The sequence below is a fragment of the Aplidium turbinatum genome, chromosome 2 (genome assembly GCF_918807975.1).
Source record: "Aplidium turbinatum chromosome 2, kaAplTurb1.1, whole genome shotgun sequence".
NCBI lineage: Eukaryota > Metazoa > Chordata > Ascidiacea > Aplousobranchia > Polyclinidae > Aplidium > Aplidium turbinatum.
Window position 1 is genome coordinate 14424492 of NC_137473.1, and position 15741 is coordinate 14440232.

The 15741-nt window shown below is 36.7% G+C and overlaps 3 protein-coding genes across 3 annotated transcripts in view; all 3 read left to right on the top strand.

Moving 5' to 3' along the window:
* The window catches only part of LOC145764607 (liprin-alpha-1-like), a 38135-nt gene extending 34382 nt beyond the window's left edge, over positions 1 to 3753 (top strand). Inside the window, exon 34 of the mRNA XM_082576237.1 lies at positions 282 to 3753. Coding sequence (XP_082432363.1) covers positions 282 to 355 — 74 coding nt within the window. The 3' untranslated portion in view covers positions 356 to 3753. The remainder of the gene's footprint in view (positions 1 to 281) is intronic.
* A 2625-nt stretch (positions 3754 to 6378) lies between these two features.
* On the top strand, positions 6379 to 7026 carry LOC145788349 (protein FAM200C-like). Its single transcript, XM_082600125.1, has one exon. It carries the CDS (start codon positions 6379 to 6381, stop codon positions 7024 to 7026), a length of 648 nt encoding a protein of 215 aa, XP_082456251.1.
* Positions 7027 to 11689: 4663 nt separating this feature from the next.
* Positions 11690 to 12540, top strand: LOC145788350 (protein FAM200A-like). The gene is made up of 2 exons (XM_082600126.1): positions 11690 to 11948; positions 12179 to 12540. The coding sequence occupies exons 1-2, from the start codon at positions 11690 to 11692 to the stop codon at positions 12538 to 12540; spliced, it is 621 nt and encodes a 206-aa protein (XP_082456252.1).
* Positions 12541 to 15741: the final 3201 nt, after the last annotated feature.

Here is a 15741-nt window from a genome sequence, read left to right on the forward strand (position 1 = left end):
CGGTCATTCTAATATTTTATTTGGTTCTATGAAATCCCAAGTGTAGATTACCAAAAACAATTAAAAAATCAGTAGCCTACTTTTATTTTTCACTTTACAAAATATAATCTTGTGTTTCGATAATTTTTTTATTGTTTTCTTTTCATTGCAACTTCAGAATGTTTATGTTTTGTGTAGACAAAAGTTTAAGAAAGGTATGATACTTGAAAATGCATGCACATGAAAATGAATTCATTTATTGATGGTTTTTCTACCAACTGACCTATTTTAATGTCGATCAGATACAAGTCAGCTGACAGCTACAACCAACACTACGTCAACATTGGATCCACTAATCCGCAACTACACTTGTTAGTCTTCAAGCAGCAGAGCCAAGAAAAGTGCAGTGCAAAAATGGAGTGTTTCAACGTTGTTCAGGCGCTCGTGGACGTTGAAACGTGAGAAACAAACTTGTAAACTCCATTACCTGCTGGAAGAAAGGATTGCCTGACAATTATGAAACCTTCAGCGGTTTGATCGATTTATAGTTTGCTCAACAGTCTATTCGCTTGGTGTTGTTTATTATTGTTTTCTGCCGCTTGCATCAAGTGTTCAACTGGCTTGCGTTCAAATCTCGTTTCACGCACGGTCGCAGAAAATTCTGCTCTTTTTTTTTTATAGTTTTATGATGTTTTTATTCTTTTTGTCTTACCTAGATTTATGACTGGTGTTGACTTTTTAACTAAGCAAACTCACAGGGATGGCAGCCAATCTTTGTTTCCCACCTTCTAGCATGCCATTAAGTGTCTTTATAGGACACAGTCCTGCGCTCACAGTGAATGTAGAATCGACAAAAGTTACTTTCACTATACCAGTTTTCAAATTAATGGTCTCGACCCCCTCTATGATATCAGGCTACGCCCCGTGCTCAGTCCATTGTTGTACGTAATTTTGAGCCGTTTTGAGATTTCTTCTGTCATCTTCACAACATTCAATCAGCAGCACGCTTCTTGTCCTACCTTCCCCACAATCATGTGGATTAAGCTTACAAATCGGCCATTGTGTCTTGTCGCGGTGCTTTATAATGCACCTAGAAAGATTTTGTTTAGTTGTTGCGTATATCGTGTTGTATGTTCAGTTTTAATCCGATGACGTCCTCGTTACCGAGGGTGGCCGGATCCATTTTCATTCTCCACGTTCAATTTAATTAAAAAGCCTAACAGTGTTTCTGGAAGTTGAACAGTAATGAACTGTTCAACCACTAAAATCAGTTCTGTTTTTATTGATTCAACGGACATACAATCAATGTGAATCATAAAAGACTGATTCATTACCCAGACAGCAAAATCCGTCTTTTTTACATTGATTCAACATCTGCAGGCGTTGAATCAATGTAAAAATGGCAGGTTTTGCTGTCCGAGTAACTTGTGGTTGATGGTAGCAGTATAACGGGTGATTCAATGCAGTCAACAACTTGTGTTTATTATATTCCAATGTCTGTCAACATTTTCCGGCCATAATGTGAACTTGCCAGCTATTGTCCCAGACAGCAAAATCCGTTACTTTTACATTGATTCAACGTCTCCAGACGTTGAATCAATGTAAAAATGACGGATTTGCTGTCTGAGGCATGACATTCTTTGATTTGCAACCGCACTTTCACAATCTACTCAAATTTTATCATGCTCAATTGCTCAACAATCAACGTTTTTTATAGTTTCAAGACTTTTCTTCCGCCCATAGTAGTATTATGATGTGTGTGAGTTGTAGAAGCAAAATACGTATGTTTTTAAGCCGTCTCGTGTTTTCATCGTGTTGTCAATCATTGTTACCAAAGCTGACGTTTTTTTCGCGTTCTTTAACCTCAATTTGATGTAAATGTGATATTTACTGCTAGGATTATAATAAACGCATAATTGTACACACAATGCTATTGTTTGCAAGCTAAGATCTTATTTTATGAACACAGTATCGTCTACCGGGTATTATTGAAATATTTCTATATTTTTAACCCTAAATCAAAACGTTGGATTTTTTGGTTCACTTCACTTATGCAATAGAGTACGTTTTTCTAACGTTGAAAATAAGCCAATAAAGGTTTAATACTGAACAAAGACTTTCCCAGGCAATTAAAGAACGAGCTTTATTGGCTTGGTAAAAAAGTTTGCAAATAGACACCAAACACGTATGATTCCCAAGCCACGATCTCACCCACACCGTTGATTCTTGTTCATCATAGAAACGTTGCGTTTTCGCCTTTGTCACATCACCGGCTGTGGTTATGCGAGTTTTGACACATCGGAATTCACCGTTATCTTGCCGACTTTTAACTATATTATGAGTTTAACTTATTGCAGTGAAATCTGACATTAATATGACTCGATTGTGATCCATGGCGATTTTTATCATGATCCATTCATATGAACAAATGATGCAGTGTCATCACTCATAACGCGTTTATTCTTTTTTGCTACGTTATAAGATATCATAGCACAGTTCCACCCAACCTGTTGCGTCACATTCTGTTTACAGGAAAGTTTTAACTGCCAGTTTTGCCTGGAAAATCGTTGTACAAACGTTTTCTGAATTTTTGCATTTCTTTTAAGTGATTTTGCGTATCTTGCTTTATTGTATTTTTGTAGGTCTATAAGCTCGGATAAACATTCATAATATTGGCTTCCTTGCCTTTCCGTCCACTTAATCTAAATCTTCAACCACCGGGTGTAAGCCTGGATACGACAAACAAAAACATTCATAATGTGGATTTATACTTGTGTATATTTTTAGTATTCAATTTTACTAGTTGTAGTAGATAATTGAAAGCAAATAACTGTGATATTCTTGTTATTGCATTTCTTTGCATGCTGCTAGGTGTTGTCTACAAATAGCGTAGATTTTTATCGCTGTCAACTTTACCGCGCGAAAAATTATATCAGCTCTAACACGTTATTAAAAATCGGTAGCCACTTTAACATAACAACTTCTGTAAGCGCCTGTAAAGCACGAACCAATCAGGAATGCGTTATTTGTGACGTTATTATGTAAATGGGAGTTGGAGGTAGAACAGAGAAAAAACTCAGACAGTTCTGATGGAAAGTACATTATGTGAACGTTGCCTTGTAGCCAGCGTGTCCTAGAGGCTTAGGGCTAGGAATAGATTTCGATAACCTGGGATTCGATTTCCACCCCCTTTCATAACTCTTTTTCTGTAATTACCTAACAACGTTCAAATCACTGATCAACTCTCTGGCTGAGTGCTAGAAGGGTCACAATTGGACGGTAGCCAATTAAATATGTTCTGATTGGGTATTGCTGTACAAGCTCTTACAAAAGTTGTTAAGTTGAAGTGGCTACCTTAAAAGTCGACTTTTTGATAAAAGTTTTGATATGAGACTAACACAGTAACACAAGTCGTTCTATCTACACTTGTGAAATAAGTCATGATCATGCTGCTAAAAGGGAAACTAAATCTATTACAAAGTTTTGATTGTTTGAAGTACTTTATGGCACTTTTTCTTGCGATAGCATTGCTGATGTAATGTTCTATCAATTTACGTTTTTTTAAGGTCAGAAACGTCCAACGTAACACGAAGAACTAACAAATACCGTTTTGTACATGCTCATTTTTAATTTAGTAAGGCCGTCTTTTCTAAATCAATTCTTTATTCATTTTTGATGTCGAAAAAGTAAATTTTCTTGTTTGATTATTGTGCCATTGCATGCATTGTGTTTCAAAGACTTCGTTTCATTGAATACAATATTGATCCCACGTCAGCCAGTGTAGTGTTAGCCTACAACACCTTCACTCTATCTTTAATCCCTTTTTAACGGTGGCGTTGAACATGGGAGTGCTTCAAGTACAATATTGTAGTAATACAGTTAATTTACAACAGTTTTCTTCTAGCCATAATCAACAATAACATTCGTCTTAGTCCAGTGGTTCTCTGGTTCTCGTTCTCTCAAACTTCTTAACCTGACGAACTCCTTTTGCTTCCTTGAAATAATAGAGAATCCCCATCAAATATTAAAAAAAGAAAATTTTCAAAACAACTTGTGCTTGCAACTCATCACATAGGTAGTTTTTTGTATACTTGGCCGAGCAGGAACAGTTGCCAACCTCATAGTTTATCAGTCATTGAATTTAAAAGTTGTGGCGCAAACCCCTTGGAACTTCTTCACTTCACGGACCCCACTTTGAGAATCATTGCATTAGCATTTTTCCAGTGTTAAAAAATAGTTTCACGATAAAGTGTGATACATAACCTATAAGTTGATTAATTGGCTAAAGCTTAACAACCTTCAACCTTAAAAGTTTTCATGGAAAATGCGACTTTTTCCTACTGAAAATTGTTTACGATCCGAAAGGCTATTGATGTCGTAGGAGAAAGGCTAATTAGCCTTCTATAAACAATAGCCTACACATGTTTGCCATTAAGAAGTTTTAATCCGGGGGAAAATTTTAGATGCATTTTCTAGCGATCGTCTGTGAAACGTGCATGTGCACAAAGTATGTTCAAGTTTGGAAATTTATAAAAATCATACAACGGCTTAAAAAATGTTTGTAGGCTGTTTGTGTCTCCCTTTTCGCATGTCCTTAGTCATGCGTACAATATAGGCCTAACTAGGCCGCAACTTTACTACCGTACCGTGTTTTTCAGTAAATCCTAGCCCAAAATATAGCCTAGTGTCTGCGGCTGTCTTGCAACATGCTGGCAAGTTTTAGTAACGTAGAAAGAGCAGTTGGTTTTCAAATGACGAAAATGGTAGCCTATACGGTACCGTAAATAAAATATAAACTGATTATGAATCAGTGTTGCATGTACAACCATAGCGTTTCATATATGCGGGACTGAACACAGACTTTGCTAACGTGCAAACTGGAGGCTGATGTAATTTGAAGATAAATTTACTTCAACCTATCACTTTGAAATGATAGTTTTGAGAATCCAAACTGTGATTATTGAATCTCAAATCACTGCAAAACTCCTAATATTTCATTAAAAATGACAAATCTTTCCCATTACCATAGTTGTCAGATGCCTTTTGGATGGCCAGCAAAGGTACCGAAATGTAGCAGACTGCAGAGGTGTAAGGAGTCAGGTTTTCTGCACTCCTGCTCCATTCCAAAGTCTGTGACTTCATACTCCATTCCTGCTTTAAATAATGTGGGTATATTGACTTTAAAAACAAATCATAAACCACAATTTAGATTTTTTGTGCTTTAGCCTACACCTTCCTTACCTCCTGTCATTGAAAAAAAGCATATCTTCAAACAAAAAATTATTGCTTGTAAAATAAGAACCATAGAGATTAATAAAAAGCAACTGCGCCAAGTACCGTACAGTGTAAATATTTGTACGCTAAAAATACCAACTGGCAAAAATTAAGACTCTGGCTCGCTGTTTTTGGCAAGAATTTCAGACTCCTGCTCCAAAATTTAATCTGGGTAGTTTACACTTAAAAATAATATATTTTTGCTTCACGGCGACCTACGATATGAAAAAAGAATAATTTTGTATAACCTGAATTCCAAACTAAAGCAAAGAGCCGCCGGGACATTATTGCGTGTAGCCAGAGTAGCCTACACAGGCTCCACGATTGACTATAATTCCAAATATTCAGGTCCAAGTAATTAACCTACTCACCTGCTACTTTAATATGTGCTGGCCTGGCATATTTTTTCATCATCAGTTCAGTTACAGTTCCTTATGTGCGAGATTGATTGTTTAAGGTCTTTCACTATCGTTCTGATAGTACTTACTTTTACTTAGCCCATATATTATTCACTTTGTTACCTATGGCTTAATCCAGTGTTTCTCAACCCCGAGTCCGCGGACTCAAATGAGTCCGCGGAAGGGCCTGGATGAGTCCGCGAGCACAGTTGCTTTTGCTAGTAGTCAGTTCATATTGCATTACAAATAAAACGTAAAATGCTCCTATTTCACCAACTTTATCTTTGTGATGTCGTAATAAATGGGCTAAAATTCTAAAACTTACTGTGTTCTACCGGTGAGAACACAGTCAGTTTTAGATTAGATGCCTGGTGAACAGTCTCAGACAGAATTACTTAAAATAGCTAAAAGAAAACAAGTTTTTGCATATATAAATGAATACTTGAAGCTTGGATTTACTTTGATTGAGGTGAATGGCGAAGTGAGGCCGCAGTGTGTGTTGTGCTTAACAGTGTGTGTGTTGTGTTGTGCAGTGTGTGTTGTGCTTACAGTCTTAGCTCACAGCTCTTTAAAGGACACGAAACTTTGTTGGCACCTAGAATCAAACCATGGAAATGTTGTTAATTTAACAAATCTCTTGAAGTATTTAAAGAAAAAGAGCATCAGGTGAAGCGAAGTCGCGTTGATCGCCCAACTGCTTGGGGAGGAATAGTATATTCTCACAGTCATGCAGTGCGTGCTTCTTTTGCGGTTGCATGGAAAATCGCTTACAAGTGCAAATAAAGCACCTCACACAGCTGGAGAAAATTTGATTAAACCAGCATCTGTTGAAATGGCCAGGATAATGTGTGGTGATGCTGTTGCTAACAAACTGGAAATGGTTCCTTTGTCAAACGACACCATGAAGCGGCGTATCGAAGAACTCTCAAGAAATGTTCTGCAACAAACAATCGCTGCCATAAGATGCTGTGAAAGATTTAGTTTGCAACTGGATGGGACAACCGATATCGGAAGTGATGCACAGCTCATGGTGTTTGTGCGATATTTTGACACAAATGATTTCGTTGAGCAGTTTCTGTTTTGCCGTCCACTTGCTAAAAATACCACAGGAGAAGAAATATTCAAGAAAGTGGACTACTTCTTTGAAGAACATCAGCTTGAGTGGTCTAATTGCGTGTCTGTTTGTGCTGATGGTGCTCCAGCCATGATGGGAAGTAAGAAAGGCTTCATGAGTTTTGTGAAAAAGAAAAACAATAACATTTCGGTCGTTCATTGTCTTCTCCACAGAGAAAATTTGGTAACAAAAGAAATACAAGAAAATCTTGCCATAGTTTTAAAAGAGGTTGTATCCAGGGGCGTTGACAGGGGGGTCTAGGTGGTACTTTTGGACCCGGGCCCGGAATATTTAAGGGGCCCGGATTTTAAAAATTCCCCGCGACTTCAAACATAATCAAGATCTTAATATAATTAGATCTGAAGGAATTGCCATCAGAGGTTAAAACTGCTATTTCAGCCGTCAGATGGTAAAGTACCGGGCCCCCTTCTGGGTACTGGGCCCACCATCTCAGGGGGCCTACTAGTAATAGACTTTTGCGTGTCAGTGACAACATGTTTTTAGCTGCTAAAGTTTACTGTGTGTACTTCCATTGAGAAGATAATTTAGGTCCGGTACCAATAAGATGCTGGGCCTGGGCCCTTATATCAAAATATCTCTAAAATCACCACATTATCTTGGTCGTTATTTTGTGATAGAATTTCAGGGGGCCCACAGGTAATTGACTTTTGCGTTTCAGTAACAATCTGTTTTTTAGTTATTAAAGTTTACTGCGTGTAGCCTACTTGTTCATTGACAAGATAATTTAGGCCCGGTGCCAATGAGATGCTGGGCCCTTATACCAAAACATCTCTAAAAACCACATTATCTTGAAAAGTTAAAATGTGACAACATTAGTAAAATTACCTGTATTTGAAATAAAACAGGTTGGTTGCAATTTAATACTTGAAATCAAGACAGGCCCAATTCCTACAAAGGTGTGTTTAAGATAAATGTGTTTTATTTATTTTGGTTGTTTATTTTTTCGTATTTTGTGGTAAAACTTTGGAATTGGCAACTGTTGAACTGAAACCGCTTTATGCACTGGTAGTGGTAGGGTCACCATACTTTGTGTGCTACTGTTATAGGTTAAACCACGAAGTAGACAGCTCATTTTAAAATGATTGTCATAAATGGGCAAATTATATAAGACATTTATTATTGTAACTGTCTCCGCCACCAGTGTAGCCAAATCGTTTGGCATCCGTTGGCTTCGATCAGTCTTTCAACAAGGTTGATAGGATCTCCATTCTGTTTTGTCCTTTGCGATGTTTTGCAATCGATGAAGATGTGGTGTGCTGAGCAAGGATCCCAGGCCAGCTTTTCTGATGTCAGATCTCAGCAGTTGTAATAAATTGGTACGGTTGGTATTGGTGCGTATTGGTATTGGTACATAACTTAATTGCAATGCCTTGTCTAAATTTTGCAAAAGCATAGATTGAAACCTTTCTTTAGCATAAGGTGAAAGCGTTCATGCTTTGTATGTAGGTTAGCTTCTCGTTAGCATAAATTTTAAGAGTCAGGTACGATTGATTTTGAAGTCTGCCAATAAGTAAACAAGACACATGAAATACTTTTTGTAATACTGGACTAGCTTAAAGTATGGTTGGTCTATTGATATCCCATTTAACAATAAAATATTTTTTCTACATCTACCGGTATAACTTGCAAGGTAAAAGTATTTTTTGAAGTGTCAGAAGCTGCATTAGGCTGTTGCACTTTTAGCTTAACGTTTTGGTTTTACAGGGTGTTTTGTTTTCTTAAGCTTTACTTCAAAGTGAATGTTACTGGTTTACAACCGGTAATCTAGTTCTAGAATGGTGTAACCTTGCTAGGTATGTACCAAGATTTCATTCAGCATTTCATAAAGAAGATGTCTTGTTTGAACTACCGACATTCTTGCTTTGAACATTTCAGATAAACAAAACTCTCAAAGAGGAATTCTTTGAAATGGCTGAACATAGAGGTTTGTCAGAACCTAGCAAACTTTGCTTTGCCATTAAATTGCAATTGGAATACATTCGTTTACTATGATTAGCAATGGTGCAGACGTGCTGCAAAAGATTTGCAGATGTTCCAAACAAGGGAATGTTTTTCTCCAAGCTCTTTGCATAGTTTTTTTTTTTTCAAAAGTTATGTTGAGTCAAATGTTAAACCTTGAATGTACCAGAAACCATGAAGCATTTAATGCGATCTTTACCCATGTCTTTAATTGCTGTGGTAAGAACCAGATAAAGTGATCAGCAGGCCACAAGCTTAAGAACGACCACCAAAAGTAAGACAAACAATTCAAAAACTGACCTCAAAGTCAAAGGTCAGCAAGTAATAAGCGAACATTGAGTAGTGTAATAGGTATATAATCAATTAACCTGCCTTTAACTGTAGGCCATAAAAATGTTTGTCTTATTTGTAGCCTGTTCCATTTGTGCAGTCATATTTTGTTTATTGCTAACAAATTGTGAACAGTATATAAACAAAATAGCATTTCTCATAGATTAATTAGCATTTCATTTTTAGCATTTACAATCCCGCAATTCTAAATATCCCTGACTTTACAGAGGTAGCTATCAGCAAGTGTAACCAGCATATTACATTTAGATACCAGTATAATAAGTATTTTATGACAGTTGCTAGTATTTTGTTTGTGATTTCAAACCGTTGCTGCTTTATGTTTCATTTCTTTCATTCCAAGCAAAGATGAAGCTATAACTTGATAGACCTGTGTTTACTATTAGTTATATTTCTGCTGTGTTCTGTACACTGCTGGGTTGATGATTGTTTATGAAGTTATAAAAGTTTAACTAGGTAGTAGTTAGCCGGTATTGTGCACTGTGCAGTAAGCATTATAACATTTCATTAAGCACCAGTAACCTATGAAGGCTTTCTGAGTACTGCAAAGTTGTCAGTGAGTGATGAAGCTGTTAGACCTTACCTAGAAACCTATCAACTAGTGTTACACTGTAAATATTGCTCCGTTTTGTTAAAGATCATAGTAATTTTCTTATGTATGCTGTGATTCCTGTGAAGTAGTTGCAACATGTGATGAAGTTATTAAACTTCATCTACATAAGTCAGCACTCATGCACCATTTCAATAACAACTGTTTTTAGCATGACCAATGGTGTTTGCATATGAAAAAATAATTACATTTAGAAAAGTTAATTCAACAGTTAGATTACAGCAACTGCTGCTCATAATAATTGTGCTTCTTAAATTCAGCAACCACGATGTTTCAAAAATAAGGCAATTAATAAAAAAAATGTTTTAGTGAAATATAGCATGATTAACAACAGGTTTCTAATAATAGTGTATCTTGTGTGAGTAGGCCTAGTTAATAAACCATGTACGCCATTCTGTGCTGTTATGGATTAACACTGTTCTGTTGCGAATTGAAAGTATATCACTAGATTAGTAACTATTGTTTTCATCGTACTTAAGTTCCTGATTATGCACATTTGAGTACACTTGAGTTTTCATGTTAGCATTTTGATTGGGTACTTGTTAGCTTTTTGAAAGTATTGTAATGTATAGGTGAGTGGTTTAATCAATCAATCACTGGTTTATTTTTTTTCACAAAATATCACACCAAATGCACTGGTACATTACATAAAAGTGAGATAGGAAAGAAGCGAAAGACCTTATGAGGTCACCAAGTCAGCCTCCACCTCGGCGATCCTATAAGGCAAAATATAATTACCACTTGGTGAAAGTGTTAAAATGTTGTTTGTTAAAGCATTTGTGAATTCACTTTTTTTTGCACTTCTAAACTGTTTTGCTATGTTATGGCTATACATTTAAAAATAATAGGTTAATGAAATTTCAAATGCCAATTGTAATTCTTGGAAAAAATTGCTTCCAAATGTAGGTAACCAATTTAAAATTCTCATAATTTGGTCAATTTTTGTTCGATATAAAAAATTGTATGAACTCAATGTGATAAGCATGTCATATTTTTATACCAGCTTCTACTGTGTGATATAAGGTCTGGGTTGAATGACCCATACGCTTCATGACCGTTGCCAGTATGTTTATAAATCGTTAACACTTTTGGCTTTCATTGCAAGCAAAGGTGTAGCTATGACTTGATAGACCTGTGTTTGCTCTTATTTACATTTGTATTGTTTTCTCAACTGGTGAGAAAGTCTAGTGAAGTGAACCACCTTTCCATATCAGTGCAGTTAATATACACACTATATTATCATAAGTCTGCTTGCCAATAAGGGGCTCAAAATTATTTTGGCCCCGGGGGCCCACAAAGAGCTTAACACAGCACTGCACTTCAGCTTTCTGGTGGTCAAATAGCCACTTCAGCCACCAAACAGTAAAATAAGAATTTAGTTTAGTCTAGTATAGTGATTTCCCTAACCATGAATATTACCCGAAACACAAATTTCAACATAAACAGGTTAATATTTGTTTAAAGTCAAACTGAAATGGCACAGGTAAGAAGATTGCTATCCCTGTTTCTGCACTAAAAATTGCATTGCACTGCACTAAAAACTGCACAAAACCGCTTTTCAGATTGCAGCAATCAGCAAATGTTTGATCGAGGCCCAAACACCTTTCCCAAATCAAACTGAAAACTTTCTGACTGTCTGCACTACCTTTGCTGTAAATTCTCTTCTGGTGAGCCTAGAATACTCTAGCGCCATGTGATAAATAAAAGTTCAAAAAAGCAACCGCTAGATAGAGATAGTAAGTTTTGCGGTTCAAGAAATTTTAAGATTGCGCAAGATTTGTTAAATGACCATGCTTAAACGACATCAATAAAAGTTTGTACACAACCTTTATTTTCATAACATAGTCGATGAAGGCCGAAGGGGGCCCGAAAATAAATTGGTACCGGGCCCGAGAAATCCTGTCAACGGCCCTGGTTGTATCTGTGGTGAATTATATTAAATCTCGTCCTTTGAACACTCGCTTATTTCGTGCTTTGTGTGACGAAATGGGAGCGGAACTCAGTGGGCTTATGTTCCATTCAACTGTTCGTTGGTTGTCACGAGGAAAGGTGCTTGAGAGAGTGGCTACTCTTAAAGAAGAAACCCATGCTTTTTTAAAAGAGCAAAATCATGAACTTGCTGATCGCTTTCGTGATGATGAATGGATTGCAAAGTTGCTATTTTTGGCCGATGTTTTCAGCCATGTAAACCAACTGAATAGTTCTATGCAAGGAAAAGAGAAACTATTTTTTGATGTTTTGGAAAGTATTGATGCATTCAAACGTAAAATAAAGCTGTGGATGCATTGAATGAAAAGTGGGAGGTTAGCTGCTTTCCCAGGATTGAACTTATTTGTGGAAGAGAAAGATATCAATTTGGGCGTCATTCTTCCCATCTTTCTTGAGCACCTCAACACATTTCTTTCTGAATTGGATCGTTATATTCCTTCCAACAATTATTGCAGGATCTTTAATTGGGTTCGGAATCCTTTTCAGGTGTCAGCGCTAGAACTTCACTCAGATATGATCATATGGACTGTATTGCTGAACAGTTGCTTGAATTGCAAAGCCGACAGATGTGGAAAGACAAGTTTAAAAAGGCTTCTTTGACTCAATTTTGGGCAAATGTGCAGTCGATGGAGCCTAGTCTTTCAGATCTTTGCAAGCAAGCTGCAACAGCTCTTTTGCCATTTCCAACCACATACCTGTGTGAATCTGGCTTTTCAACTCTGACGATGATCAAAACGAAGTATCGCAATAGACTTCAACCGGAAGATGACATTAGATGTGCACTGACAACCATAATTCCGGAATTCGATAAACTTGTCGAGCAAGTTCAAGGACAAGGCTCTCATTGAGTGTGTGTTGAGTGAAAAACAGTGCTTGCTTTTTTCGTTGATACCGTATTAAACTCTCTTGGATAGAAATCAAAAAACCTATTTTTCGTTAATACATAGCTTGAGTCCGCGGATATATAGGCGAGCTTGAGAATAGTCCGTGAGTCAAAAAGGTTGAGAACCACTGGCTTAATCAAAAGAAATAAGTTAACTTTCCTTCAAGGAATGTAGGCTAAATTATAAAATTTATACATAACTGGGTTAGGGTTAGGGTTAGATAGCGGTTACTAGATCTGGCAACATTGTTTCTAGGTGGTTTCCCTGACGTGTTTTTCATTGTTTTGTTTCGGTAAGCACTTTAATAGCAAAGTTTCAGTAATTGTCAAGAAAACCTGGAGCCAATCAGAAGCTACGTTGTCTGTGACGTAAGAACGTAAAAAACGACAAAATTTCAGTACCCTGTCGAGAGGTATGCAAATACAGACATATTGTCTACTATCAACGGTGAAACTGCGCATGATATTGTGGTTGCAGACTGTTTTTAACTAATGTAGGATGTTAGTTATACAGTTAGTTTGATCTACAAATTTCTGAGGCTTAGGTTAGCATGACTACAAGGAGTTAAAAGAAGATGTGAGTTTTCAAATTACTAAGGATTTGATTAGTTTATAGTTTGAAGTAGTGGTCTTTAAAGTTCATAAGTTTCAATGTACCAAGTATATAGGCTACAGCAGCTTAATAATTGAAGGGTTTAATTACTAAATATTTGTGGAAGCTTTAAGCTGAAGTAGGCTTGAAATTAGTACCGTAATTGGCAGATGCTACTTAGCCAGCATCATTTCCAAAAACATTGATTGATCGACTAATTTAGTTGACAGTTATTTAAAAAAAAGTCTATAAAGTTGTTTTATTTAGTGATACAACAAAACGGTGATAGGTTTCAATCTGTGATACTCAAAATAGCCACTCCCTAAAATAATTTATAAACAAAGAGCATAATTATTAGCAAGACAAATTTGAGTACCGGTAAGTATGTAGGTTCATTAATTTAAAGCAACAATGTCACAAAGGTTAAGTCCTGAGATTTAACTTAAAACTAGTTAGGCTGAAGGAAGATACAGCAGAATCAGATACCGTAACTTGTTTCATATTTGGAGAACCTGGTTTGTGACATATAATCTTAATTGGTTATGTTATTGACTGGAAATTTGAATCGAACCCCACTGGGAAATGTTTTCCTAGCAGCCTCCACCCTCTACACAGTTATAAACAGTATTTAGGCCACAGCCACACAACAACAACCAAAAAAATTTGGTACGTTTGATATCCATTGAGTGGTCACTTCAAAAATCTCCATTGGGGAATGTTTGAACTTTACAATTTTTTTTTTAATTTATATAATTTAAAATGTAATTTATTGATTGCTTTGGACAACAAAAGGGTATAGCCTATGCACTTGTATGTAAAAATTTACCATTGTATGAGTTCCTTCTTGTGTATTTGTAGAATCAAATATAGACATCACTACCTTGGCAACTGACAGACATCCTCAGATAAGCAAAATCATGAAAGAGGAATATCCGCAGATATCGCAGTGTCACGATTTCTTTCTATCTCTTACCAGGAAAAAGACTTGGAAAGATTCAATGACGTAGTTTAATGGGTCAAACCGAAAAGCAGTCAATTAAATTCACGGATAGTTCTACTGGTGAAATGATATATAAAAACGCTCGAAGGACTCCAACGAATGGTTCACCACTTCCAACAATTAATCAAAGTAATGGTAAACAGCAATAGATTCCAATGCTTGCGACTATTGATCGAGTTTAACGTGATCCACTCACAGCTTCTCATACGATTCTAATTTCAATCAGAAATTATATTAGCATCAACTTTGCTTTACAGTACTCGTATTCAATACTTCCACTCTCGATCAACAATAATCTTTGCGTCTATTAACAACTGCTACTACTACAATAATGAACTCTCATCACCAACTCATCATAATACAACTCCCATAATAATAATCTCAGAATAAACATTACACAAACTACACCACTATTTATAGTTGGCTGTTCAGTCCAGTAACTTCGAAAAGGTTACATCATAAAGAACCATCGTTCGGTCACGTAGCATTTAAATGTAAACAACAGAAGTGTCTAGAAGGTCACGTAGGGCCGAAGGTTGTAGAAAACACGTTACATAATACAGATTTCGTCATCAGAGGTTACTTTAGGTCAATACCCGATAATAACACATCGCACCAGAATTCTATAGCAAAACAACACGATCGTAGAAGATACAAAGCAAACCATCGCAAGGCATTGCACCTTGATTGTGACACGCAGTATGATATTTGGCACATGGCTAAGAGTATGTCTAAACATCTCAGCAAGGCAACCAAAAGAGCAGAATGTCATGATCTCAGTCCCAGTCTGCACATGGCAGTTATAAGGATGTTGTTTGTCTCGTTCCTATTAACAGACTGGATACAGGAATTTTACACAGGTGGGTTAAATAGGTTATGCTGTCTTTACACTTTATAATTAGGCTGTGGCTATATTTACACTATATAGTGTATCTGCACATTACACTATACAGTGTATCTATAAAGTGCTCTGCTTGTGCAAGATATAAATGTACAACATAGCTTCTGATTGGTTCCAGGTTTTCTCGACAGTGTACTGAAATTTTGTTGTTAAAGTGCTTACCGTGTCTTGGCATTTGAGACAGCGCCTCAAGTGGTGGTAGAGTACTTTTGCATGTGTGAGATTATAAATGTTCATAAAATCCAAGACTGTACCAGAGGAATATGCCCAGTTGTTTGAGTTAGCTGATCGTGGAGGTTTGTCTGCTCCTACAGATGCTCGACTGCACTACATTATTTTCTATATGTTTGTGTAGAGATCCTACCCCAATCAAGGAACTTCAAACATCCTCCGAAACCAGGCAACAATGAGCGACGTGGCAGTCGTGACACCCCCCTTTCAAGGGTTAATATGCTTGCCCATGGCAGCAGGGGACCTGGAGCCACCGGAAACACATAGGCCTAACAATGTTGGCGTTGCAGCAGTATTCATTATGTTTGTTTAATTTTCCAAAAAAATGAATATATACGGTCTTATAGTATTGGCGATTCCATGTAGCCTTATGATTTTAAATGTTATAGTGAAATGTTTATAATACTAAAGTTACATTTTATCAGTGTTTGCATATTTTTCC

Excerpts from the sequence above, each read along its gene's own strand:
- LOC145788349 (XM_082600125.1), top strand. The coding sequence starts at position 6,379 with ATGCAGTGCGTGCTTCTTTTGCGGTTGCATGGAAAATCGCTTACAAGT.
- LOC145788350 (XM_082600126.1), top strand. The coding sequence starts at position 11,690 with ATGGGAGCGGAACTCAGTGGGCTTATGTTCCATTCAACTGTTCGTTGG. Across the intron at positions 11,949-12,178 it reads ATTTTTTGATGTTTTGGAAA|GTGTCAGCGCTAGAACTTCA; the intron begins GTATTGATGCAT and ends AATCCTTTTCAG.